The sequence below is a fragment of the Choloepus didactylus genome, chromosome 2 (genome assembly GCF_015220235.1).
Source record: "Choloepus didactylus isolate mChoDid1 chromosome 2, mChoDid1.pri, whole genome shotgun sequence".
NCBI lineage: Eukaryota > Metazoa > Chordata > Mammalia > Pilosa > Megalonychidae > Choloepus > Choloepus didactylus.
The window spans coordinates 142,079,648-142,107,505 of NC_051308.1; the positions used below are offsets into that span (position 1 = coordinate 142,079,648).

Consider the following 27,858-nt stretch of genomic DNA (forward strand, 5'->3'; position numbering starts at 1 on the left):
GTGTCTATAACAGCATTTAACAAACAGTATATTGTGCAACTCTAGGAATGCAAAGTATTGATAGGTACTCTCTAACCAAAAGGGTATATAGAAAATAAGTTTGGAACCCTCTGTGTGTTATAGCTGTCTTTTTGAATTTCACTCTGCATGGTAGGATATTAAAGACCTTGAGGAGTTTGTGGTAAAGAAACAAGTATTTACTTTCATCTAGAATTTTCCAAACTAATTGGCTTCATGGACTGCTGCCTCACAGTCAAGCATCGTTTATTCCTGTGGAACAGCCATTAACATCTCCCGGAGTGAGCATCCTATGTATCACGGCTTAGAACTTGCCTATAGAGTGATTCCTACTGTTTTTTCCTCCTGAAATAGTTCTGCATATGTGCACCGACTTTACCTGTGATCTTTGACAAATAAGTCCTTTTGGAGTGATACTATAGATGCTGTTGTCTACAACTTGTGTTTCTAGCAAATTTGTTTTGCTGGACAGTAAATCTATATTGCTTTCTTCTAGCTTTTGTTTTCCTGAAAATTTGTTACAAATCCTTCTTTGTTCATTTCAGCATGCACATTTTCAATTACAGAATTTTAGAGCTGGAAGTGATTTTATTTGTCATTTAGTTCCCCTAGAGATTAAGAAACTTATCAAAGTTAATGCATTCAGAACTGGGTGAATCCACATCTTTAGAGTCTTCACCCTGTACTCCCTCTATATTTTTCTAATCCATAAGTTTAAGAAGGGCCACATTCATCCCTAACTTTAGTATCATCACCTATATAATGTTCTGTGCTATTTATAAATGGCCAAGCAACTCCGTTTAGGTTAGCACACTCCCCATTAACACGTCTGAATCCTTCAAGCTGAAATGTAGCTTATTAAATGCTTCCCTTTATTTCATTTATTCTCTAGTTTAATTTATTTTAGGGAATAATAGGATTTGTAATGACTTACAATTGAAAGAGATTTGTGGAATAATGGGGAAAATGGGAGGTTGGAATCAGACCCTTCTTTGAATCTTGGCCCCACCACACACTAAGTAAAGCCTGAGTCTTACTTTTCTTATTTGTAAAATGAAGATAATGCCTCCTAAGTGTGTGCTGTAATGAATGGTTACCGTAGCATAGAGGCTAGGATTTGGTTATCAGTAAATAAGTGGTAACTAGGATTATAAAGTGACATTACACTGTAAATATTCCCTGGCCATATTAGACTAGTTTGTACCAATTGTTTGTTTAAAAAGAGTATTATTCTTCCTCTTCTTTAATATTAAAGGATTGCATCTGAGGGCTCCTTCTAAGAATTTATCAGAAATCGAGTTTAACAGTGTAACTAATGGCCTAAAAATGTAATCCTGGAAAATTTAGTACTGGTGAGGGATAGATTAATAAAATTTATATGTACTGTATTACATTTCAAAGAATGAGATTTAAGTAAAATTTACTTGATAATAAAATCCTATTCAATTTCAGTTGAAAGAATGCTAGGCATACATGATGAATACACAACAACCAAAAACATCCCTATAGATAGTACCAGTAAAGAACAAAGGAGTATTATTTTAGCCCGGCCCTTAAATATTTTCTAGGAGGTATATAATTTCAAATTTCATATGGAATTTAAATATCTTCAATCCATGCTTGTTGTTAGTTGGACAAATGTGACCTCAAATTACAATAGTCTTAAAAGTGTAACTTCTTTGACATGGTTGTGACTAGTGGTGAGTGCCTCTTCTAAACAGTCCTTTTTGGAATGTTGCTAAACTTCTTAACCCATCTTTTTGTCTGTTTATCAGTTACTTTGTCAGGGTCACAATTTAAAGGCTTTCTCTTAGAAGCTCGTGATGTCAAAGATTTGAGTGGCCCTCCTATTGGCTCCTTCACACTGATTGACCGTGAGATGTCCCAGCTTCTTACCTGTGAGGATAAACAGGTTTGAGTTTAGTTTTTTCTTTTTTTTTGTCTTTTCATTTCTTTTTTTTTTCACTCAACATACTGTTCTCAAGGTCCATTCACCTAGTTGCATACCTCACAACTTCCTTCTTGTAGCTGCCCAGTATTCCAATGGATGTATACTCCACAGTTTGCCGTTCGGTTCATCAGTCAGTGTACCCATAGGCCACCTCCATCCATTGCTAATCATGAATACTGCCGCCATAAACACCAGTGTGCAAATGTCCATTCGTGTCCCTGCTCTCAGTTCTTCCAAGTGTATACCTAACAACAGGGTTGCAGGACCCTATGGCAATCCGACACTTGGCTTCCTGTGGAACCACCACAGTGCCCGCCAAATGGGCTGCACTGTTCTACTTCCCCACCAACGGTGAATAGGTACATCCCTCTCTCCACATTTTCTCCAGCACTTGGGTTTAGTTTTACACTGATTTCTGTCAGTTTCCTTAGGTCTTTTCACTACTGCCTGCAAGATAAGCAATGAGATTGCCCAGGTATTGCAGACATCGAAATAGATTTACAGTGATCGAACTTTTACCTTAATTTTACTCCTCTCAAAATGTTTTTTACATTAGCATCCCAGAAAAAGACATGGCAGTAGTTTGAAGAGTTGATAACTTTTTATGTTTTATATCATATTGGCTCTTATAATATTGATTAAAAAAAAGCAACTTTTTTAGAGCAGTTTCAGGTTTACAGAAAAGTCATGCAGAAAATACAGAGTTCCCATATACCCCCACCTCACATACACAGTATATTGATTTTTGAGGGGTGTTAATATAGATGATACAGTTCAAGAGTGGACAGGGTTCTAATTTTTGCCATTCATTCATACCAGGAACTGTCCTGAGTGCAAGAGATATGGTGATGAATAAGACTTACTCTTGTTGCCTGAAGAACTCATAGCCGAATAGGACAGACACATAAGTAGAAAAGTATGATAACTTAGGTTTAGAAGTATATACGAGGTGAATGGAGAGCATGGCAGGGAGTACAGTACCAGACTGGAGGGAGTTGAGAGAGAGCTTCTTGGAGGAGGTAATACCCAAGCTAAGCCTTGAAGAATAAGTAGGAGTTTGTCAGGTCAATCAAGTGAAAGTGAATTACTGTAATATAATACTACCTATTTGGAGGTAAGGAAAATTTTTTTCTTTTGACAATGCTTATCCATTCCATTTGTATCTATTAATGGAAAAAATATAAATTTATAGTTGAAATGAAATAATGAGCAGGGTTTATATTGTATTAGTACAACCTGTATTCATTTTTCTCATCAGTTCTTAAATTTCCACCAACTCCAATTTATTGAGGACTGGTGGCTAATCTGTTGTCAAACCAGTCAGTGTGGATATATTGAGTACCCAAGTCCTTCTTTTAAATGAAATAGTCTTTACCAGAATGCTGAAGTCGTACAATGGTAAAATACTTTGCAAAAGTGTGGCAGTTCCAGCCGTGCTGAGCTACTGAGTTTATGAACAGTAGTTCTTTTCTGTTTGTTTCAGGGGTCAGCTGTGAGTCACACAAGTTCATCCAAAAAAAAAGTTATAGAAGTCTACTGGAATGCTCCAAGCAATGCCCCAGATCACATACAATTTCTGTGAGTAGAAGAATTTGTAACTAAAAAAGAGGTTGTTTTGCTTATTTTTTTGTTTTCCACCTGGCACCTAATAGGCACTTAATAGGCATTTATTGAGTGAATGAATGAAGTATTGTATTGCCTTCATACTAATGAGTCATCAATTAATATTTTAGTCTATTTGGTTTATAGACTAATAATTTTTAAAAGATTGGCTCCTATATTGGTATGAGAATAAGAATAAAACAGTCCTGAAATTTGGATTTTTTTTTTACAATTTTTTTTACAATGTTACAACTTGCAATTAGAATGTCAGAAAAGTAAGACCCTGTATGTCCCTCAGAATTGTGAAACCCAGTGGAATTAACATAGTACTTCTCAATCTGACGTGCAGGAGGAAATAAAATATCATGAAGCCACATAACGATTCCTGAGGGGTGTTATAGAGTTATATATGTAAGGGGAGAATTGATATTCTATCACATCTCTGTTTTCTACTTCACTTTGTGCGTGGGTCTCTAGCACACAGTGTAACACAGCTTTGTACCTGTATGTTATGTGGGATGTGAAAAGGGGAACATGGCCCTAGTAAGAGCTAGTGGTGCTTATGCACTCTTGATTCAGGTTCTTGATGTAGCTGCCTGATATATATGCCTTTTAGATAATTTGAACATCCCACTATGAAATGCATAGTAGTATGTTCTTTATATGTCAGGGAGGCAAAATCTGTGAAGTTAGCCCGAGTCTGGTGTTCATAGCTGTTATGAATATGCCCAAAGGATGGACAGGTGGAAGAAAGAAGAAAGGGAAAGTGACAGTGAGAGAGCATGTGAGCTTTTGTGAGGGACTGAGTGAGAAAGACTGAGAGAGAAAGATTGAGAGACAGAGAAAGAGGGAGAGAGAGACAGAGAAGTAAAGTTCATCTAGTGATGAGGTAAAATAGTAATTAGAAGTTTGCCTTACTCATGCTGTTAGGTACTATTAAGTTGTGTGTTCCTAGTTCATTCCTGTTTTTTTTTTTTCCTTTTCAAGTTTTAAACTTGATTTGGATAAGTCAAAATCAAAATTCTGTCTCATCTCACTGGTTTTGCATTTCAGAGCCACAGTTGTTGTGAAGTATAAAATCTATTGGGTGAAGATTCCCGGTCCTATAATTTCACAACAAGATGCACTTCCCTTTACAACACCCAGAGCTACAATACCACCTTTACCAACGTTACCTCCAGTCTTCCATTTAAAAAAATCAGTAAGTAACATTTTCATGGTTTCAACAAATGCAATCTAAAATAACAACTTCCTTAGAAATTGTGGTTCTGTGCCTGGTGAAGTGCTTAGTAAGTAGGTAGCCTCACTGGCTTGTTTTTGGAATCTCTGTAGGAAATCTGGAAGTCTTTATTGCAGCATTGTGATTTTGAAATTCAAGACCCTGCATGTTCAGGATGTGGTTATGACATTCACATGTAATCTGCACTAGGAGTAAATATGTTTCCGTTTGAAAATAAATATGATGGAATAGCAAACACTGCTAAGTTTCAAACATAGGGAGGGATTGTAAGCAAGTTTAAACAAGATTGGAGGAGAATCTTGAAATGATGATATAACACTTAGAAAATTCCATTAAAACTCTTGCAGGCTCACCAGTTAAACTTCCATGTAGACCCTGTAATTCAAAAGAATTACTACTGAATAAACATATCTTGGAAAGGGTAATACATATTGGAAACATTAGGAAGAAAGATTTTATTGATGGTATTTCTCATAAAATAGATTTCTTAATTCAGAAGTGGCTATAATGAAAAACATCTTGAGGCAGATAATTACAGTAGAAAGAAAAAACTTGGGTTTGAATCCTGACTTGTCCAACTCTGTGACTTTGGACAAAGTACTTACATTCTCAAAATCTCACTTTCTTCACCTGTAAAATGAAATATCTAGTTCTTAGTATCACTATGAGAATTAAATAAAATAATGAATGTAAGTTTTCTAACTGCCTTGCACTTAACAGATAGTAAACATTAGTTCCTTTTCTCTTTGCTTGCCATTCTTGTCCTTTTCTCTCCTTGTCATATAGAGAAGACCAAGTAAAGCATTCATGCTGCTACTTAATGTCTAATTTTGTGTCCCCTCTCTTCTACATTTTGTAGTCTTTGGCCTTTGTATTTGATTAGATGATTATGAATGGTGTATTTTTATTTGACCACACAATTAGATCTATTATTTGTACTAGTTCTCAGTTTAGCCTTAATGCTTATTTATTTAAAAGCTGATTTAAGGGTGTCAGAAATCAGATTGAACCTGAGCTTCTTAGTAGGAATCTGTTGGCATATCACTGTCTTTCTCTATATTCACATAAAAGACATTAGCTCTTGGAGTTTTCATTGTGTTTCTGCTGCTAAGTTTATAGTCTCTAAGTTCTTGCACAGTTGTAGGATTATAGCATTTTTAGGGCCAGAAGAGACCCCAGGGTCTGTGTCATTCAGTTCCCCTGTTGTATAGTTGAAGATAAAGGGACCCTGAGAGAAGTCCTTTGACAAATATGAGGTAGTAGAAGAGAGAGCAGACCAAAACCCAGGTTTCCTAGTTCCTAGTGGCTTATTCTTTCCACCCCACGGTGAATTCTCTTTAAATTTCCATTCAATCTTGTTGTATAAAAATTAACGTTCAGCTCTCTTCTGAATGTGCTTTAACAGTCCATTCTAACAAGGTCACTTTTCATTTGTTCTGTCAAATTGGAGAGGTGATGCTTTTTGAGATTTGTCCTCTTATTTACCTTACCCAGAAGCTCTAAATTAAATCATTGTAGATTGTGTCCTATTTTTAGTCCCCCTAAATTATTATTATTATTTGGAATGGTGGTATACATGGGGGTAACCATTTTTTCTTATATTATTTTAGTATCAAATTTGAATCTGAATTCCAGACGCAGAGTCCAGGATCTAAGTATAAAAACTTGCTAAGGGTTTGTTTGCTTTTTAAAATTCCTTCTCTGAAAACTAGAGGATACCCTTTAGGCAAGAATGTCAATGTGGACTTAAATATTCCCCAAGAAGTTTTTCAAAATTTACCAGAAACTTTGCTCCAGACCATAACTAATCTGAAATATTTTGTGTGTCAAAAGGGACTGTAATACTCTTGCATAATTGCAGTACAATTAGTGTTGTGTTTTCCAAATTTTAATTAAAATTAATTAAGGTTAGAAGTTCACAACCTAACTATTACTCTGATGGAATGTGTCTGTTTTTCCCTTATTCAAATCTTTAATATGAAAAGGTACTCATTAAAACCCATGCTTCAGGGTAGGGCCTCTTCTATTATTGGCAATGAACTGCTTGTTTGATAATTAAGATTTATTCCCCCTCTGTCATTTTTCTAGTTCAGTGCTTCAGATTGCGGGAAGAAGAAGTTCTGTATTCGAAGTCCGTTGAACTGTGACCCAGAGAAGGAGCCTGCCTGCTTCTTCCTGTCTTTCACACGAGATGACCAGTCCTTGATGGTTGAAATGAGTGGTCCCAGCAGAGGCTATTTATCTTTCGCATTTTCTCATGACCGTTGGATGGTTTGTACCTCTCACTTGCATAAGTGGTAATGGAAGGAGAAGCTCTGGAATGAACTCTAATCAATGGTAGATTAGCTGTTTGTTTCAGAGAAAAATTATACTTAAGGGTGATATGGGAAAGGGAGGGCAGGAGAAACTGACTTAGAACAGATTCTAAGTTAAACTGTTTGAGTGCTTCATGATTTTAAACAGTTGGGCAATTATATACTTCCAAGAACAGACTGCCCTAAAGAAAGTTGTGAAAATCATTTTATTTCAAATGGAATTGCCACTTCATCTATTCATCTATATGTATCCATCTATCAGCCTCTGTCTTTCTCTCTCTCTGATAAAGCAGGAAGTGCAGTTGTAAAAAGTTGCTCTGCAGAAAATCCTATGTTGTCTTTGATGCTTTTCAAACCATTTTTGTTTAGTCAAATGATCAGCAACTAAAGCACTTATTGCTGCTCTAGGTTCCTCATTTTGGTAGGCATCCATATGTTTCCCATATAGGGAATTCAACCTTCTGTGTCCAGACAGAAATGTATTGCTTAATGTAAGGCTCGTTTGTCAGATCCACAGAAGCTGGTATTTGTTTTAAGCAGATTCTAGCTCTTCTAGGGTGGTGCAGAATGGATTAAATGATTCTGTAGGTGGCAGCCTTGTGCTGCGGTGTAGAAGAGCAGGGTGCTGCATTTACATTCTGATTTTCCGTGGAGAAAGAAGAGTGCTGTGGCCAGGGCATGTGTAAGTTCTGTCAAGCAGAGTTGGGGGCTGGGGGTTTGGATGACCACAAATGGAGAAAGCCCCTTATTTCCAAGGGTAAGAAGTCTTTTCTTGAGCGTTTTCTTCCTGTCAGGATTTAAACTTAACACCACTTCTTTAGGGTATCATATTTCAAAAAAAGAAAAGGAACCCTTCTGAGGTGACTGTGGTAGAAGAGTTAATGATTTCCCTGAAAATGCCCTCTGATCACGTTAGTCCAGGTGAACTCTTTGCAGTGATTGCATGAAGCCAGGTGTGGCTTTTTTTAGGGGGTGACATTTCAGTATATGCCTGTAACCTGCATATTTTACTATATAGCTACAGAATGCACTTGCTATCCTCTTTTGTTAAGCAAAAATGTACCTAAAATCTATGAGATTGAAGATATGTTGTGTGCTTTTAAAATAACATATAAGAAGTTGCATATCTTCTCCCTTTTAAGTTGCCTTTATGGGAAAGTTTATACTTGTTCAGATGCTCAAAACATTTTCCCTACTTCCCTTTTGTAATTGCTTTCAGTGCTGGCAAAAATGAACCCAGTTTGGTGAATAAGATGGATAATCAGGCTGGGTAAAACGATTGTTGATTAAAAATAAAATGTGACCAACCATAAAGGACTAAGGAAAGTGAGTGGGCATTCTTGTTATGTGAATGTGATGAAGGAAATGCTGAAGGGGGGTCGACAGGTTTTAACAATGATAACCTTGCTGGAATAAATGAATAATTTCTTTGGGCTCATCTCTGAAGTGCAGTACTCACTGGGATATAAGTTCTAGTCACTTAGGAAAGCAAAACATATTCCGGTCACTTTCCAGACGAACTTCACACAAAATATATTAACATTTCCTTTACCACTCAGATAAAATCTGTAAGGAAGAGGGAAAGACACTTTTATTGCATTGAATGTGGTGATAAGTAGCCCATAGGAAGGCTACTTCTTTTGATTCTAAGTTGTAGCTATAGATGGCACAAAAGCATTAATCTCTAATTCCAAATATATTTATCTTACTTAGAAATCTTATCTGTTTCTAGTACAGTACTCATCAAAATGTTTATAAAAGAGAGTTTAATTATGCAGGTGCAGTTGATTTTACAGAGCAATTCTATTTAATGATTAAAAATCATCTGTACACCTGTTTGCTTAAATTGGAGGAAATGAATCATCCTCAAAACATATTTTTAAAGCGGTATTTCTATTTTTAAATTTTTAGGGTATTTGTATGACCTGCTGTCTCTTGATTTAAATATTAAATCTGTCTGATATTATAAATACAACTAGATAACCTAAATTATACCTTTTAATAATTTGGCTTGTAAATTAATTATAGCAATTGTTTTGGTATTAGATCTCGTCACTAAAATTGATTGAAGAGTCTAATTTTCCATATTTTGCTTATGACTTGCTAATGTCTGAGTGTTAACTGAATTTCAAGTTACACATATGTTGCCCATTTCAGATATTTTATTAAATGATACAAAGTATACTGAGGACACAAGCTAATTATATTGGTTTCTGTCCTTCTTCTTCCCCTGCCCTGTTCATCTGACTTTACATAATCTCTCACTGCCCCTATTCTAGGAAACTCCCAGTCCTGACCTCTCCTGGACTCCAGATGGGATTTCCAGCTGCCAGTAGGTCTTGTCCAAATGAATGTTCCATGGACAACATAAGTCAACATCTATAACTGAACGTTTTCTGTCCCTTCTTGATATCTTCTTGATATCTTCTTGTGTTCCCCATTCTTGGTGATCAACAACCAGAAGAAAAAAGCATCTACCATTATTGATTTCTTGCTTCTTGTCAGGTACTGTCCTGGGCAATTTATAGAACATCTCATTTAGTGCTGCTGCCATCTTCTCCAGTATTCAGAGAAATTTTGGTTATGCTTAGTTACCTCCTTTTTATTCACCTCTCACGTCCTTCTCTGTCCCCTGGCCCCCAGCGCTTTTTGATTTGAAAAGATTTTAGCCTACGTAAAGGTTAGAAGAATAGTGCAATGAACACTCATAGTCCTTCACCTAGATTCCCCGCCTCCCCACTTCTCATTAGATATGTACATGTATCCATATTTTTGTGGTGTATATTTTTTACCTGAACTATTTGAAGGTAATTGTATATGCTGTGACATTTTATCCCTATATTTTTTCGCAAGTGTCTCCTAAGAACACTCTCCCATATTTACCACAACATCTTTATCACATAGAGAAAATTCAGCAGATATAATGATTTTATGGAATATGTAGTTTATATTCTGATTTCCCCAGTAAATCCTTTACTGTTTTTTTTTTTTTTTTAATTGCTGATTCAGGATCCCATCAGTTATCACTCATTGCATTTATTGTAGCTCTTTGATCTCCTTTAATCTAGAATGGTTACCCTACCTTTTTTCTTGATTTTTTTGTCAGGCCAGTTATTTTGTAGAGTGTTCCACAATTTGTACAGTAGATTCAGGCTAAGATTTTTGGCACAACTACTACTAAGGAATGTTGTTTCTCACTGCATTGTATCAAGAGGTACACAAAATCATATTGTTTCATTATTGGTGACATTATCTTTAATCACTGGTTTCTGTCAGATTTCTCCATTGTGACGGTATCTTTTCTCTTTGCACTTAATGAGTAATCTGTAGGGTGATACTCTGAGTCTGTTTGAATATTCTGTTGCTCAGTAACTGTTACCAAATGTTTTTAGCATCTATTAATGATCTTTGCCTAAATCAATTTTACATTTGGGGATTTATTAGCTGGCATTTTTCTGCAAAGAAGTTTCTTTCCTCTGTAGCTCCTTCTTCCTTTTGGAGTAACACTTTATGGACTAATGGATTCCTTTTATCCATCTTGTTGTTCATTCTTTTAGATGCTCATATTGACCTGAATGTGGCTAATGGGAGTTCCTTCAGGCTGGTTTCTATCTGCTCTTGATATGTCTTCATCAGTTTTTGAGCATGATCTTGTTTTCTGGTGTAATAAGATGTTTTCCATTCATCTTATACCTTCCTGCATTTCATCATTTCTCAAAGGTACTCTAGTTCCCTTTAGTAGGAGTAGTTTTTAGAAATCAGGATTTGGATGCTAGGAGTAGTTTTTAGAAATTAGGATCTTGGTGCTTGGTCTAGATTTGATTAGTGAACCAGATCAATGAACCTCAGCTTGCTAATCATTGCTACTGATCTCCCAGGTCCTTGTGATTCTATCTTTGACGTATCTCTTTCATTCTCTTTATTGCATTGCTGTTATCTCTGACTTGGCTTATTCCTTTATCCTCTCCTTCCTGTACTATTGTAGTAGCCCCCTCACTAGTCTTCCTCCTTCCATGATTTGCTCTCTCCATACCATCCTTCACTCAGCCATTGCAGTTCTCTTTCCAAGTCGCAAGTGAGATCGTTTCAATTCTATCCTCAAAATTCTTTGGTGAAACTTCAGTATTTATGGAAAAATGTTCCATTTCCTTAGCATGGCTTTCAAAACTCTTCAAAGTCTTTGGAATAACTGTTGAAATTTCCAGCCTTAGAGCCCTCTCTGCACCCTGTATATGCTTTAGCTAACAAAACTGTTTACTTATTAGTATTTTAGTATATTTTTACATTTTGAAGAAGTTCATCAGCTTAACCTTCCCCTTAATCTCAGCTCTGTATTACATCCATATAAATATTTTTATTTGCTATAGCCTAGTCAGTTGTTATCTTTTATGATAAGCCTTTCCCAACCCTCTGGCATAGGAAAGCATTTTCCCTAAATCTCTGTTTTATTGTATTTCATGTACTATTATAGCCATCTATCTCCTCTGTTAAATCATAGTTTTTGATTTTTAGAACCATATTCTATTCATTTTTATTTCTTCCACAGTATCCATAATTTCTCATGGAGTGCATTCTAAATACTTGATTTGAGAGAGATAAACTGTGGAGAGGGCTCTGTCTACTTCAGGGATTTGGTGGAACTTTTTATGCTTTATGCTTTCATGCTCCGTAATTGCGGTTTCTAAAACTGCCTAGAACCTAAGTTTGTAGTAGCACCTTTTCTTATCCTTCCTTTATTTTATAGTAGTGAGAATGGAGAGTTTCCTGTTCTCCATCCTTATTATTTTAACCAATATTAGGGAGGACAGCCTGTAATGATTTAGTTATGTATTTGACTTCTTGTCATCAATTTGCCTCAAAATCAACCATTTTATTGTATAAAAATTTTTTTTTTTAAGTAATGAATTCCTGTGCCCAGTTGATTATAGACATTTAAGAAAACACACATTGTTTGTTTAAATCAGGGATCAGCAAACCTTTTCTGCAAAGGACAAGATAGTAGCTATTTTAGATTTGTGGATCATACAGTCTATGTTTGCAACTATTCAACTTGTAGTGCAAAGGCAGCCATAGAAAAATGTAAATAAATGGACATGGCTGTGTTCCAATAAAACATTATTTATGGACCCTGAAATTTGAATTTCAATGTATGCACTTGTCACGAAATATTCTTTTATTAAAAAAAATAATTTAAATATATAAAACCCTTTTTAAGCCCATGGGCTGTATATAAAAACAGGCATTAGATTAAATTTAGTCCATGGGCAATTGTTTGGAGACCCCTGGTTTGAATCACAACTAAGTACTTCAAATTTCTTATCTTTATTTGGGCTAATTGTGATAAGATGTGTGACAGTGAATAATTGTTTTGCTAATTTATGTCCTTGAGAGTTCTCAAAAGTGGAACAGTTTTAAACAGATTTGATTCTGAAAGTATAGATACATATTGTGATTTCATGTTGGTATTTATAGCAAAGTTTATTATAACTGGATAGTCTTGGATCTTGTTCAGTTTAGTGACTAAAACAAAAGACCTTGTGGTATAGTTTATGGAGAATTATTTAGAATAAGCAAAATAACTTAACCTATAGACAATAACTTAAATCCAGATTATTCATTTGTTTCATCATTTAAATGCACATTGAAGATGCTGTCTTCCCTCTGTTAGCCACTTTAAATAATAATATCCAACATTTTGAGCTTAGGCATATTGAAGACTAAATGATAGATAAGAATTAGGATATCTGACAAAAGTGCCTCCTTGAGTTCAGATATTTTGGTCTCAATTATATAATACTAAATCTTGGAGTGTGTGAAATTTATAGCAATATTTGATTATAGTGTCTTCCATCTTGAAAGTTACAAAAAATGTCAATATATTGTAGTATATCCACAGCCTTTAAAATATACAGGACATAGATATTTATTTACAAATAAATATTTGGAACAATGTTCATGGTAAGTGAAAAAAGGCAACGAAACAATTTCTGCATTTGGGGAGAAAAAAATAAATATAAATACAAGGTCTGGATGAATATAGTATTAACACTGGTGTTCACTTTTTGGATATAAAAACATCTATATGTCTATTTTAATCTAATTTTTTTACATTGAAGTTTTATTGCTTTTGTAATTATAATAAAATTATTTTTCATAAATAAGTTGGGCAGGTACTTCCCTAGAATTCATGATATCATTTAAGATTGAGTCAATAAATTATGTTTAAAAGCATCAAATATTATTTGATTTCATTAGGGACTCCTTTTTTTAAAAAAAAAAAAAAAAAACCACCAGGAAAATGTTGAAATTTTTAAAAACTTCTCACTTACAATGTTTTTCAGGGTGATGATGATGCTTATATGTGCATCCGTGAAGACCAGGCTGTGCACACACAGCCTTCTCATTTGACTGGGCGAAGTCATCCTGTGATGAACTCCGGGGTAGGTATGAAAATTCTGGGAGTGCCCTTCTGGCTGGTCCACCTTCTGGCTGTGTAGAAGGCACTGGCAGGGCTGTGTTGCAAGATAGCCTCAGAGCCCTGCAGTTAACAGCAGAGCCTAAACATGGGTACTCTTAATGATCTGGGAGAAAGTTTTCTATGCTAAGCAAAGTTTCTTTTGTAGGAAAAGATGACTTCTTGTTTGTATCACAAATGTTTTTGTCACATCTTATACAAAAGTATTTTATTGTTTTCAAAGATGTTCCTGGTATTAACGCCTTTCTGAAAGCTTACAGACAAGTTTTTAAGATGAAGCTGTATCAGTTACGGAAAGAATTTCTTGACTCTTGAGACTGAGGAATGTATGTAGCAGGGACTGGTTCAGTGCCTTGGGCAGTTGTCTTAGGGGCCCTTTGTTGGCATCTGTGCCAAAGGTGCCCTATTTCTGATAGAGAAACGTCTTTTTCACATGACATTTAACAAGCAAAGGAGCTTTGACAGAGCAGTAGCTATCACTTAATGATGTGGTATATTTTCAGCTAAGCTTTCCCATGGGGTTGACTCCCATAGCTGAGTTGGAACATCTCTCCAGTTGCACGTTGTGTTTAGGCCACCAGCATATTGCTTGCTAAGTTAATTCTTTAATGGTTTTGATTGTGTGCTAGGGACCAGATGGAGTCAATACATCTGCCAACATTTCTAACCTGAGTAGAGGAATTGTGGGATTCTGGCCCCAAGTAAAAATAATATTTTTGCCAAGTGGGAGAAAGACAAATAAACGGGGAGAAACTGTTTCTTGTACTTTTCAAAGAGGAAGTGGAAAAACAATGACACTGCAGATAAAGCATGTGCACACCATTTTAGAGAAAGGAAATTGAGCAGGTCAAGATTTTGATCATATCTTATTTTTAGCAAATCTTTGAAAAGTGCTGAGAAAACCCATTGTGTGTGTTTTGTAGGATGCTCTTGAGGATATGGCTTGGAGGTTGGCGGATGGTGTTATGCAGTGTTCTTTCAGAAGAAACATTAGCCTTCCTGGTTTTAAGAATAGATTTGATCTAAACACAAGCTATTACATTTTTCTAGCAGATGGTGTAGCTGATGATGGTAAGTGTACTGATAAAAATGTCTTTTCAAGGTTTTTTTTTTTTTTTTTTTTTTTTTTTTTTTTTTTTTTTTGTCTTTCTTTCTCTTCCTTTCTCCCTTCTTTGCTCTCCTGGAGAGATACTGCTGTAACTGCTCACACATGTGTCGATAAAGTTATCAAAACCCCCTTCCATTTTGCCTGAAAATTTGACTTTTTTTTAAATTTTCTAGCTTTGTTTCCCTGGAAACTAAATAAAGGTAGAGTATCACTTGTGTTATAAGGCACTATTGTTTATGAGAGCAGTGACATCTGATTGATAAATTGCATTTGGACCAGGAGAACTATAAATACCTGGTAAAAGCCATATCTTTGAAATTCCCTGAGTGCAGTGGCATTGGGCAGGTACCTTGCAGAGACCCTGAAAGCAGTGCCTTTAGGGTGGTGAAAAGAGATATTGGCTCCTATGGGGCAACCTGCCCAATATGAGTCTCATCTCCTTGGATCTGAGCTGTCTCTTCGGAAGTGGGGAGGGGGCAAAGAAAATAGCTCCCGGAGAGCTGACTAAACTGCTGCAAAGCCTCGCATTGAAAAATGTCTTGCTGGCATGCTGTGTTTCCTGCCCCATATCCTTCTAACTGAATGTGATGCCAAGTGTGGCCTTAAAGATAGTTTTATGAGTCTGAATGTTCAGTTTATCCTTAAGAAGCCCACCCTGGTGGGTATTACAAAACATATTAAAAGGAATAATTACATTTTGTTTAAGGTTTTGACTAATGATGTTTTGAAGAATTGCAGGAAATGCCAATTTATTATTTAGTGTTATCTCTTTGGCGATAACACTGTCCCCAAACTTTGAAAATATGGTCTACTTTGAAAGAGGTGAGAGGCCTGAGCCTATAGATTGGAGGGGTGGAGGGTGGGCTAAAGGGAGAGGAAGAGCAGGAAATGTGGTGCTGTCAAGATTGTGAAAACCCTTCACTATCCTATCACGGGGTTTAGATTTTATTCTATAGGTAAAGTGAAACCCCAAAGGTTTTGAAGTAGGGTAAAAATCTCCTCAGTGTTAAAAACAATTTAGGAGCATTTGTAGATTTTATTGTAGGTGATATGTGTAGTAATCTGAGCCAAATTATATAAATTCTTATTTGCAGCAGCAAACATGGCTTGCAAATCATTTCTTGATTAAAGGATAATAATGGATAAAAATTCCTCAGGGTTTGCTGAGTATTAGTCACAGGCTAAGCACTTTACGTAGATTCTTCATTATTATTTTAATAAAATCAAGATGGATAGTATTATTATCCCATTTTATTTATGAGAAAACTGAGGCTTAGAGTAATTTTCCTAGATAAGAAAATGGTAGAGTTGGAATTTGAGCCCAAACTGTTTGACCTCAGAGCCTAATCTTATACGTTATTCAGTACTTAAGAGCATGGTAAATGTAGGATATTAATTTTTAATGAGGAAAAGGTAAAAATATTTGTGTCTTTAAACATATTTCTAAAGTGTAGGGAAGTATGTTATTCCTCTTATTATTATTGTTGCTGCTATTTTTACTGTCAATGTGGTTATCATTATTACAATGTTACAAATACCTCCTTTCTCACCAAGGCTTTGTAAAATAGGTATCAGGTTGCCCATTTTAGAGATGAGGAAACTGATACTCAGAGAGGCGAAGTAACTAGCTCTGAATCAAACAAGTAGTAGAGTCAGGATTTAAACCCAGGTCTGTTCCCATGACAGAAGCCTGTCCTTTCCATCATACCAAACTGTTTCCTTTGGTTCCCATCATTTTATAGGTGCTTAATGAATGATTATTGACTCAACTGGATCTCTTAAATTGCAAGAGGATCTACCAGTTTGTATTTGTAGGTCACTTTTTAATTTTTAAAAAAGCAATTTCATGTAAGTGGGTGAATTGCAATAAATTGTGTGTGTAGGGAAATATGACCATGCTGAGAGATTATTATTTGTCAGCATTTTAGAAATTGGAACTTATTTTTGGGAGAAACAGTGTTATAAGTGAGAAAAACCTAGTTAATGGATAATGTAAGTGAAGAAGAGAGCATTGTTTAATGTCCCCTCCTGCTGGTGTCTGGGTGCTGATGGCATGGCAGGGAGAATCTCACCTTGTCTCTTGTAGAGTTTCTCAAAGTGAGGTGGACAAATAACCGGTTACAGAATCACCTGGAATGAACGCTAAAAATGCAGATTCTTCAACTCCATCCCAGACCCACTGAATCTCTGTTGATCGTGCTTGGAATCTACATTTAAACAAGTACCCCAGGGAATTGATATGTATACAGTACTGTAGTTTGTTAACCTACTGCTTTGTGATGGGCATTGCCTAACTAGGGCACACATTGCAAGATACTCCAGAGGATTCAGGGAAAAGTACTAGAACTTTCTATTTCTATTTATTTTTATCTCATTAAAAATTCTATTTTAATATATTTACAGTGTTCATAATATATTAATACAATAGCACATGTTGTTTACTAACAACAATATATATGTATTGGGGGCACATGCTCAGTTTTTTTTTAACTGGTGAGGTGAAAAGCAAAAATAAGTAAACAAGCAAACAAACAGACAAACCTGGAGATTGCTGCCCCAAGGAATTAATTTTCAGTTTCTTATATTGGGGAAGAAAGGATCACATAAACTGTTCTCTTCTTTTATTCATAAATATGCAGACCATTTATAAGCTGAACTCTGCTTAAAAACAATGAGACTTTGTAATGTTGAAGCTGTTTTTCAAAGCACCCTTATAACCTCTGTAACCCACATAAATGTAAAATGTACCCAATTTCAGTAGTCTTGGAAAGATCTATCCATTTAAAAACTTTTTGTAACTGCTGTTTTCCAGCAAGAATGCTGACGTTGTCCTAACATGAGAAAAGCTGTCATGTGAAATGCTGAGTGTTTTAACTAAGAAATTAGAACTCACCTGAGTGAATAAGTAATTTACAATTAGGAATTCTACCAATTTAAGTAGTTATCAAAGTAGAGACCCTGTTATCACATGACCTGTTATTTTTAACAATTTGGGGATACTGTATGTCAAATAATACTGTGGACACTTGTACTAAACACAAACTCAACCTTCTTTAGAGCAGAACTCCAAAATTATAATGGTACTGTACAATGGAATTCCACAATCATAATGGACTTCTGCTTTAATGAAGGTTAAATTCATGCTTAGTCCATGGCTTCACAGTGATTCCGAGCTTAAAACACTTTTTCTAACAACTTGTCTCTGATGCTCCTTGGGAATGCAGTCTGTTTTTCATCACTCCACTCCACTAATGCAGTATTTTTAGAATCTTCAGTGTCTTTGTCATTTTCAATAGTTTTCTTTATCCCTTTGACATTTTTGTAGAGCCAGACAGTTTATTGTCTCTTTCTTCTTGAAAGTGTCTTCTCTAGGCATTCATTACATAAAACTCTTCTGGTTTTCTACTTTATCTCTGATCTTCTCTGATACAACAAGCCCCGGGGTGAAAGATGAGTAACCAGGTGTCTTAACAACATTTGTTGAATAGTCCACCTTTTCTCCATCACTTCAAAAGCCTATTTATCATATATTAAAAATCTGTGAGTAAATCAAACACTTTCTAGTCCATTTATTTTTCCATTGATCTGTTTGTCTATTCCTGAAATAGTTGGAATTTTTATAGTTTTCTTATAGGTTGTGTAATTTGGTACATTGTTTCCGCTTCACAGGCTTTTCTTTTCAAGAATTCTGCATTCTTTGCTGTGTATATGTTTTTCTAGATGAACTTTAGAAAAAATCTGTCAAAATTTCATTAAAAATTCTATTGGGGTTTTGATCAGAATTACATTAAAAATTGTATAATTGGGGGATAATTTACATCTTTGCAGTAATGGGTCTTCTATCCAGGAAAATTTGTGCTGTTCCATTTATTCATGTCCTGTGTGTGTAAATTTCAGTAAAATTTTCTGTTTTTCTTATATCTTATAGGGCTTATATAGTTTTTGCTAACTTTTTCCTAGATATTTTAAAGTTTTTTAAAGACAGACTAATATAAATAGAACTGTTTTTCTTACATTTTCTAAATTTGTTAGTTTATAGAAAAGTTACTGATTTTTGAATATTTATATTGAATTTAGCTACCTAGCTTTCCAGCTGATTATACTGGAAAACCACACCTGTAACTGATTTTGATAAGACTTGTACTTACCTGTTGTTACTGAAATAATTTAAGCTTTTGTGATATTGTGATGGAATGAATGTATTTTGCATATGGAAAGAACATGTCTTTTTGGGGTCCAAAGGGTAGAATATGCTGGTTTGAATCTATTATATACCCCACAAAAGCCGTTTTCTTTTAATCTAGTCTTACGGGTGCAGACGTTTTGTGGGTGGGATCTTTTGATTAGATTGTTTCTGTGAAGATGTGACCCACCCAATTGTGGGTGGGACCTTTTGATTAGATTATTTCCATGGAGACGTGACCCTGCTCATTCAGATTGCGTCTTACTTAGCTTACTGGAGTCCTTAAGAAGCCGAGGAAGAGAGAGAGAGCTCAGAGCCCAGAAAGACCCAGATGCTTTGAGATGCAGACAGAGAGACATTTCGGAAACAGTTGTAGAGACCAGAACCAGGGGAGAAGCAAAGAGTTGAAATATAGGAGTTTGCTCCAGAGAAGCTGAGAAAGGATCCCCAAACACTTAGAGAGAAATGCTCTGGGAGAACCAACAAGGACACACAGGAGCTGAGAGAGAGAAGCTAAGATAGAAGGCCAGAGACGTTTTAGAGAAAGCAATGGAAACTAGAAGCTAACCCCAGAAGAGGCCCAGCAGACTCTGGCCATGTGCCTTGTGGCAGAGGAACCCCAGATGCCATCAGCCTTTCTTCAGTAGAGGATGTGTCTTCTTGTTGATGCCTTAATTGGGACATTCTCATGGTCTTAGAACTGTGAATTTGTGAACTGATAAACCCCCTTTGTAAAAACCAATCCATTTCTGGTATTTTGCATTTTGGCAGTTTTAGCAAACTGGAACATTTGACCTTGTTTTATTATTATTTTAATATACAGCTGGTTTGACTTGCTAATATTTTAGTTAAACTTTTTGCATTTATATTCTTAAGTAATTTTGGCTTGTGGTGGTAGGATTGTGTGTGTGGGTGCATGCACACACACACATGCCTGGTTTGGTTCAATGTTATGTTAATCTTATCGAATGAAGAATTTAAATAAAAATTTTAAAAGTATTTGTTCCTTTTTAAAAAATAGTGTGATAGAACTCACCCACCAGACAGTGTGAGCCTTTAGGGATGGAAATACTTCACTATCTTTTAAACATTTCTTCTATTGCTGTTGCTCTCCAGGGTTACTACTTCTTTGATCATTTTTTATAATTTTAGATTTTCTCAGAAATTCATTTATTTCATTTAGATTTTGAAAGTTTTTTGACTGACTTGAAGTTATTTATAGCATTTTCATATAATTTTAAAGAATACCTCCTTTATCAGCAGTTATGTCACCTCTTTCATTTTTAACATTGTTTGGTATTTCTTTTTATCTTGTGGGCTTTACCTTGTTACTTTCTACCTTTATTTTTAATCAGTCCCACTTTCTACATTCCTAGTTTGTGTTTTGTTATTTTAAATGCATCTCTAATTAAATGATTACTTCAATACTTTGCCTTTCCTTTCTTTTTTTTCAAGGAAATGCTTTTAAGTTGATAAAAACTTCTTTTGAATAGTACTTTGATTGTATCACAGGTGTTTTGATATGAAGTGTCTTTGTTATTATTCATCTCTAAGAGGATTTGTGATTTTAATTTTGATTTCCTATTTAATCCAAGGATTATTAAGAAGAATTGCTTTGTAAATATTTGGGTGGCCTTGTTTTTCTTGCTTTTTGTTGCGTTTTGGACAGAAAATATAACCTGCATAATTATTTGTTTTTGGAAATTATTGAGATGTACTCTGTGGCATAATACTTATTATTTGTTTGGGACAAAGGTCCATGTAAATAAATTTTATTGAATTTCTTAATTATTTTTATTCTTCTCGACACTTGCATAGTATTCCATAATATATATGTTCTATTATTTGTTTGGGGCAATGGTCCATATAAATAAATTTTATTGAATTTATTAATTATTTTTATTCTTCTTGACACTTGCATAGTATTCCAAAGTATATATGTTCCATGATTTATTTACTCATTCTCATACTGATAGACATTTAACTTATTTACTTTTTTTGGTGAGGGGGCAACATAAAAAATGTTGCTGTGAACACTCTTGTACACAGAGCTTTGGTTAAAAACGATGTCTGTAGGATAGATTGCTAAATTACACACATACATGCATGCACACAAAATTGAAATAATTCTATATATTCAACAGACTTAATTTTATACATAGTAAATAGCAAGAATACATAATAATAAATCCCGATTTGTTAATATAACCAATAAATGGGTTTTTGGATTGGCTAGTAAAACTCAATCTGAACTGACCATATGCTGAATAAGATAGAATCAAAATGCTTTTCTTTGTCCTTCATTCACTCAATATCTTTTGGTTTAATCTAGGATTCTAGATGCAGGCAGTGGTTACTAGCATAATTTTTTTTTTTTTTTATGTATTCTCTTTCAAGAATTATATTTGACATATTCAGTGTTTTGTGATCGCATGAACAATAATTATTTTGACTTACTGTTGCTTAACTGGTCTCTTGTCTATCACCAGTTCTTATGCAGTAACTTCCCATTCCTAGTCCTTATTTTTACTCATCTCTTAGTTGGCTAAATTATTTTTAAAAATTTTTCAAGAATCCCATGTGTCTTGCAGATATCTTTATGTTACTTTTGCATATGAATGACATCTTTGTTGATATTTATTTATTTTTTATTACTTTAACAAATTTTTTTGCCATTCCATGCAGCTGTTTCTCGGTTCCCGCTGTCTTGAGGAAGTAATTCTCTTCTTTGTTTTTTACTTTTCAGGTCGAATTTATAAGCACTCTCAGCAACCCTTGATTACATATAAAAAACACAATGTGTCAGACTATCCAAAGAACATAGGAGGATCGCGTTCTTCACTTCTACTGAAGGTTCACGGCAAGTTACATGTGTAGTATTATTACCACCTTGTGGAATAAACTTACCTCATGACTCAGTGCTGGCAGGATAGGAATGGTGGCAGGTATAATTTAGCAAATGCTCATAAATCTCATATATTGAAGCATTAAAAATTGCAGGTAGCATTAAATATATTAATATCTGCTAATTTTTATTAAGAATGGAGGGTAGGGCTAATTCAGTGGTTTTAACTCTGGCTGCCCATTAAAACCACCAATGGAGCTTTTAAAACATCTGTAATTTTAAAAAATGTCCTTGGGGATTCTAACATGCAGTTAGGTTTGAGCATCATTAGGTTAACTAATTTAACTTTTTGTGAAGTTTTTAATATGCCATTTATTTAAATAAATGCAAACAAAAGACAATGGTTTGTGATTTTCCTTGTCTGGTTATAACAGTAGTTTGGTTTAAAAAATACAGTTTTGTTGTTGAAAGACAGATCAATGTACAAGTGTTTGGATACACAAAGTACTCAGAGCTATATTTGGGTATCGTATATTTAGAAGAGGAATGGAGCTAAGTTGGAAGAGCAGTAGCCTAAAATGGGGTTCTAATTTGCTCTGGGTTTTACTGATGAAAGTTGATTCCATTAGAAAAATAGCCTGGCTTATTGGTAAAAAGATGGGATTTAAAAGTAGGGGAAGAATGTGCTATATATATATATATATGTATGTATGTATTTGTTTTAGTCAGGGTTCTCCATAGAAACAGAACTGACAAGTGTCAAGTCCACATTCCATAGGGCAGGCTGCAAGTTGGGAACTGCAATGAAGGTTTTGATGAATTCCCCAGGAGAAGACGGCTGGCTGAAGCAGAGAGAGAAATTCTCCTTTCCGATTGCTGAAATCATCAGTTCTTTCTTTAAGACCTTCATCTGATTGGATGAGGAGGTTTCTCTCATTGCTGATTGTAGGTGTAATCAGTCATGGATGCAATCAACTGACTAATTGACTTAAATCCATCCATGAAATACCCTCATAGTAACAATCAGGCCAGTGCTTGCTTGGCCAAATAACTGGACACCATGACCTAGCCAAGTTGACACATGAACTGATCCATCAAACACTTGTAAAATATTAGTATTTTGGGGAACCTTCCTTATTTTGCACATTTCCTTTATATTCTCCAGAGTTACCCTTTCTTGTAGAGTTTCAACAAAATGTCATCACAGTTAAGCTTGAAAATAACTTTATTGCTGTTAAATTTGTTTCTATTCATGTTGCAGTTTTAGTTTAACAATAATCGGAGTGAGAAATAGTATGGTTATTTGTTTTCCATTGTTTTGGGAGTGAGGTGTGAGATAATTTTGAAGTTACTGCAGACAGACAATCTGTGGTAGCACCATGGTTAAGGGCACAGTTGCTGAAGACAGACTGGGTTTGAATCCTGACTTTGTAACCTTGGTCAAGTTACTTAATTTCTCTGTGCTTTAGTTACCCCATCCAGTAAAACTGGAATAATAATTGTAACTGCTTAATTGGACTGTGGTGAAGGTAAATTATATTAATACATGTAAAGCCCTTAGAGACAGGGCCTGATACATAATAGGAGCTTCTAATGTCAGTGATTATAAGTAGTAATAGCAAAAACTGTGATTATAGGGCCTTTATAGGTTTTACTTATGCCCTGAATGAATTTTGCTGACCTTTTATATTTTCTGAATATTAGACTTTGCCATTGAATGAGTTATTTTGTGATTACAATCAATCAGTATATATTCTCATCTGCAGGTGCCTTAATGTTTGTGGCCTGGATGACTACTGCTAGCATAGGTGTACTGATTGCCCGGTTCTTCAAACCTGTTTGGCCAAAGGCTTTCTTGTTTGGTGAGGCAGCTTGGTTTCAGGTAGGTGGGGAGAAAACCTTTAATGCAATTTACAAGTTTTTTGAATTTTGCAAACATGAAAGTATATGAAGTATGTGTTCTTTTGTAGTTACAGTTGTAGGTTTGGGATCCTGATTGTTTCTTCTTTCTCTCTGGTTTCCTAACCTATTGAGAACAAACACACAATGCTTGATGAAGATCAAAATAGAGACAACTTTGTGAAAGGTCAAGTTGGATGGGAAAATGCTTCCCATTGTCCCATTGTAACAAAGACTTTGGGACCCAAATGATCCTGAATTACACATCCAGTTGTGAGGGAAGATGCTGGAAGATCATTTACCCACTGCCCTGAGTATATCTGGGTCCAGGAAGCGAGAAGAAAGAAAGTGGAGACTTAATGCATTTCATACTAGGGGCCTGCCATCTGGTTGGTGGACCATAAAGTATTGGACTATTTCTATCTCACCAATCAAGGTCATTTATTTCCTGTGTAGGCAGGAAGAGAACCTAGAAATGTTCCTTTCCATGCTGCCCCTTCCCACGAGGTGGGGATGCAGTCTTCTAATAAAAACATGAGCAGGAGTCAGTAAGTTCCCTTCAAAGCAAAGCAAAGCAAACCTTATCTTTCATGTGTCATAGATATAGATGTTTGCACATAGAATGGAAAATCAAGGAGCATGTACTGAGATAGAATGTGGGCCTACTTGTAGAAAAAAAAAACTTTATTGGAACAGTTTTGGCTTTATAAGAGGGTGTCCCTGGCATTTCATATTCATACACATTTGCAGTTTAAAGGTTTACCATATCTAATCTCATTTCTCACTGTTGGCTGGCAACCATTCTCACATGATTGTAACCATTCTGTTATATTTATTCTCTCCACTGCTATATGCCTTGCTTCTGTCTGGTTCTGCCTCTGCCCTCTCTCTCTTGTTATCTGCTCATGTGCTCTTTTTTATCTACTCTTCTTATCTGTTAAATGGAAAACTCTTATGTCTCCTCTTTATCAATTCAAACCCTCCCCTGCCTTTAGAACTATGATGTATGTAGATGGTGACCGTATATCCTGCTTCCCCTAGGATAATTTTGGTTTGCACCAATTATCCTGGCATAATCAATTAATAGTGCTTATTTTCACTGTCAGTATTCTCCTGATGTGGACAATTAATTATACAGTCATGCTCCCATCTTTGTATATATGATTTTTGAGGGATTTCAATCTGCGCTTAAATGTTACTCTCCTGCTTTAATGATTCCCTTAAACATTAGTTTTTAGTTCTTTCATGTATGCTTCTCTTGCCTACTCAATTATATCCCAAGCTCTTCAGAATGTATTTTCTGTTTCTTTGCTGTCTCTTTGTATATGGTATAGCTCTGTGCATGGTGTTGGAGCTTAATAAATTTCTTTGGAAAGAAATGTAGTACTTGGCAAGTAAGTGTGCTCTGTGTATAAAATATCCATTTCTGCTGCCCTGTGCAGGTGAAGCCTTGACAAATGCTTTTGAATGATGAGGGTGGCAGCTTAGGGTGTTCTTTGAAGTTCAGTGGTATACTCAGATTATTTTTTAACTGACCACAAACTGTGAATAGGTGTCGGTTGCATGCATTCCTTTAGCCAAGTTCACCCCAGGATCGTTTTCGCATAGTAACACCAACTCCTTTGTCTTACATAGTTATCTGTCTTCTCACTTTGTCATTTCACCCTTGCAGATGCATCGGATGCTCATGCTCACTACATCTGCCCTCACCTGCATTGCTTTCTTTCTGCCTTTTATCTACAGAGGAGGCTGGAGTTGGGTAAGTATATCCTAAACAGGGTGTTTATATATAAATCCATTTATATGTCATTATATTGCTATTTATTATTCTCAAATGATGGATAAAGAGATATTTCTGGGCATATCCCTCCTTTCTTTTTTGAATTATGTGATGTCTGTTTTACACAGTTGGGGCTCAGGAATGGGAGAGTCAGGGATGGAGTGAGGATGTCAGTGCAGATTACTTGGTAATAAAGTGTATTTTTAGGCTGCAACAAAATGTTACTTACTCATAGCTTTAGTGAGTTTTTCTCACTATAGAGTGGTGAAAATTCAAAGTGCAATGTATGAAGAACATGAACAATGTAAGTGGTTTTCTCCAACCAGTACTATGATTACAACTAAGCCAACATTAGTTGCATTTCTGCTGTGACCAACTGTGCTAAGTGCTTTACATGTGCTACCATATTTAAACCTCAAATGAAGTACATACTAGTAATAATCCCATGTCATGTCATAAATGAAGAAACTGAGGCTTATACCCAAATGTTTATTTCCAGCTCAGATGTCTCCCCTGACTTCAGACTCACGCATCCAGCTATCTACTCAGAATCTCTGTTTGTGTTTCTAGTAGACATCTCAAACTTAACATGCCAAAAGTGGACTTTATGATCTTTCCTCCCACTTCTGTTCTAGCAGCTGCCATCCCATATTAGCAGTTGGCAGTTCGATCCTTAGGCCAAAACCTTGGAATTATCCTTAACTCCCCTCTCTTGCACACTCTTTATCCAAACCATCAGGAAATTCCATTGGCTCCAGATTTAAAATATATCCAGAATTCAGCACTTCTCATCACCACTGATTGATCCTACCACCTGGGTTTGAGCTACCATCATCTTTTTTTTTTTTTTTTTTAAAAATCTTCATTTTATTGAGATATATTCACATACCACGCAGTCATACAAAACAAATCGTACTTTCGATTGTTTACAGTACCATTACATAGTTGTACATTCATCACCTAAATCAATCCCTGACACCTTCATTAGCACACACACAAAAATAACAAGAATAATAATTAGAGTGAAAAAGAGCAATTAAAGTAAAAAAGAACATTGGGTACCTTTGTCTGTTTGTTTCCTTCCCCTATTTTTCTTCTCATCCATCCATAAACTAGACAAAGTGGAGTGTGGTCCTTATGGCTTTCCCAATCCCATTGTCACCCCTCATAAGCTACATTTTTATACAACTGTCTTCGAGATTCATGGGTTCTAGGTTGTAGTTTGATAGTTTCAGGTATCCACCACCAGCTACCCCAATTCTTTGGAACCTAAAAAGGGTTGTCTAAAGTGTGCGTAAGAGTGCCCACCAGAGTGACCTCTTGGCTCCTTTTGGAATCTCTCTGCCACTGAAGCTTATTTCATTTCCTTTCACATCCCCCTTTTGGTCAAGAAGATGTTCTCCGTCCCACGATGCCAGGTCTACATTCCTCCCCGGGAGTCATATTCCACGTTGCCAGGGAGATTCACTCCCCTGGGTGTCTGATCCCACGTAGTGGGGAGGGCAGTGATTTCACCTTTCAAGTTGGCTTAGCCAGAGAGAGAGGGCCACATCTGAGCAACAAAGAGGCATTCGGGAGGAGGCTCTTAGGCACAACCATAGGGAGGCCTAGCCTCTCCTTTGCAGCAACCGTCTTCCCAAGGGTAAAACTTATGGTAGAGGGCTCAACTCATCAAACCACCAGTCCCCTATGTCTGTGGTCATGTTAGCAACCATGGAGGTGGGGTAGGCGAATATCCCTGCATTCTCCACAGGCTCCTCAAGGGGGCACTACATCTTTTTTTCCTTGTTTTTCTTTTTTTTTCTTTTTAACTTTCCCTTCTTTTTTAAATCAACTGTATGAAAAAAAAGTTAAAAAGAAAACAAACATACAATAAAAGAACATTTCAAAGAGACCATAACAAGGCAGTAAGAAAAAGACAACTAACCTAAGATAACTGCTTAACTTCCAACATGTTCCTACTTTACCCCAAGAAAGTTACATAATATAGCAACATTTCTGTGAACTTGTTCCTACTATATCCATCAGAAATTAACAGACCATAGTCATTCCTGGGCATCCCCAGAACGTTAAATAGCTTATCTGTTCTTCTTGGATTATTGTTCCCCCTTCCTTAATTGCTCTCTGTTGCTAGTTCCCCTACATTCTACATTATAAACCATTTGTTTTACATTTTTCAAAGTTCACATTAGTGGTAGCATATAATATTTGTCTTTTTGTGCCTGGCTTATTTCGCTCAGCATTATGTCTTCAAGGTTCATCCATGTTGTCATATGTTTCATGAGATCGTTCCTTCTTACTGCCGCGTAGTATTCCATCGTGTGTATATACCACATTTCATTTATCCACTCATCTGTTGAAGGACATTTGGGTTGTTTCCATCTCTTGGCAATTGTGAATAATGCTGCTATGAACATTGGCGTGCAGATATCTGTTCGTGTC

The 27,858-nt window shown here is 35.8% G+C and overlaps 1 protein-coding gene across 3 annotated transcripts in view; it reads left to right on the forward strand.

The window, feature by feature from the left end:
- FRRS1 (ferric chelate reductase 1) overlaps positions 1-27,858 on the forward strand; it is an 82,309-nt gene that overhangs the window by 37,038 nt on the left and 17,413 nt on the right. For all 3 annotated transcript variants that reach the window (XM_037826560.1, XM_037826562.1, XM_037826561.1), the window contains exons 3-11: positions 1,794-1,930; positions 3,453-3,547; positions 4,625-4,772; positions 6,900-7,082; positions 13,468-13,566; positions 14,525-14,672; positions 21,639-21,752; positions 23,504-23,619; positions 25,309-25,395. In XM_037826560.1, coding sequence (XP_037682488.1) covers positions 1,794-1,930; positions 3,453-3,547; positions 4,625-4,772; positions 6,900-7,082; positions 13,468-13,566; positions 14,525-14,672; positions 21,639-21,752; positions 23,504-23,619; positions 25,309-25,395 — 1,127 coding nt within the window. The remainder of the gene's footprint in view (positions 1-1,793; positions 1,931-3,452; positions 3,548-4,624; positions 4,773-6,899; positions 7,083-13,467; positions 13,567-14,524; positions 14,673-21,638; positions 21,753-23,503; positions 23,620-25,308; positions 25,396-27,858) is intronic.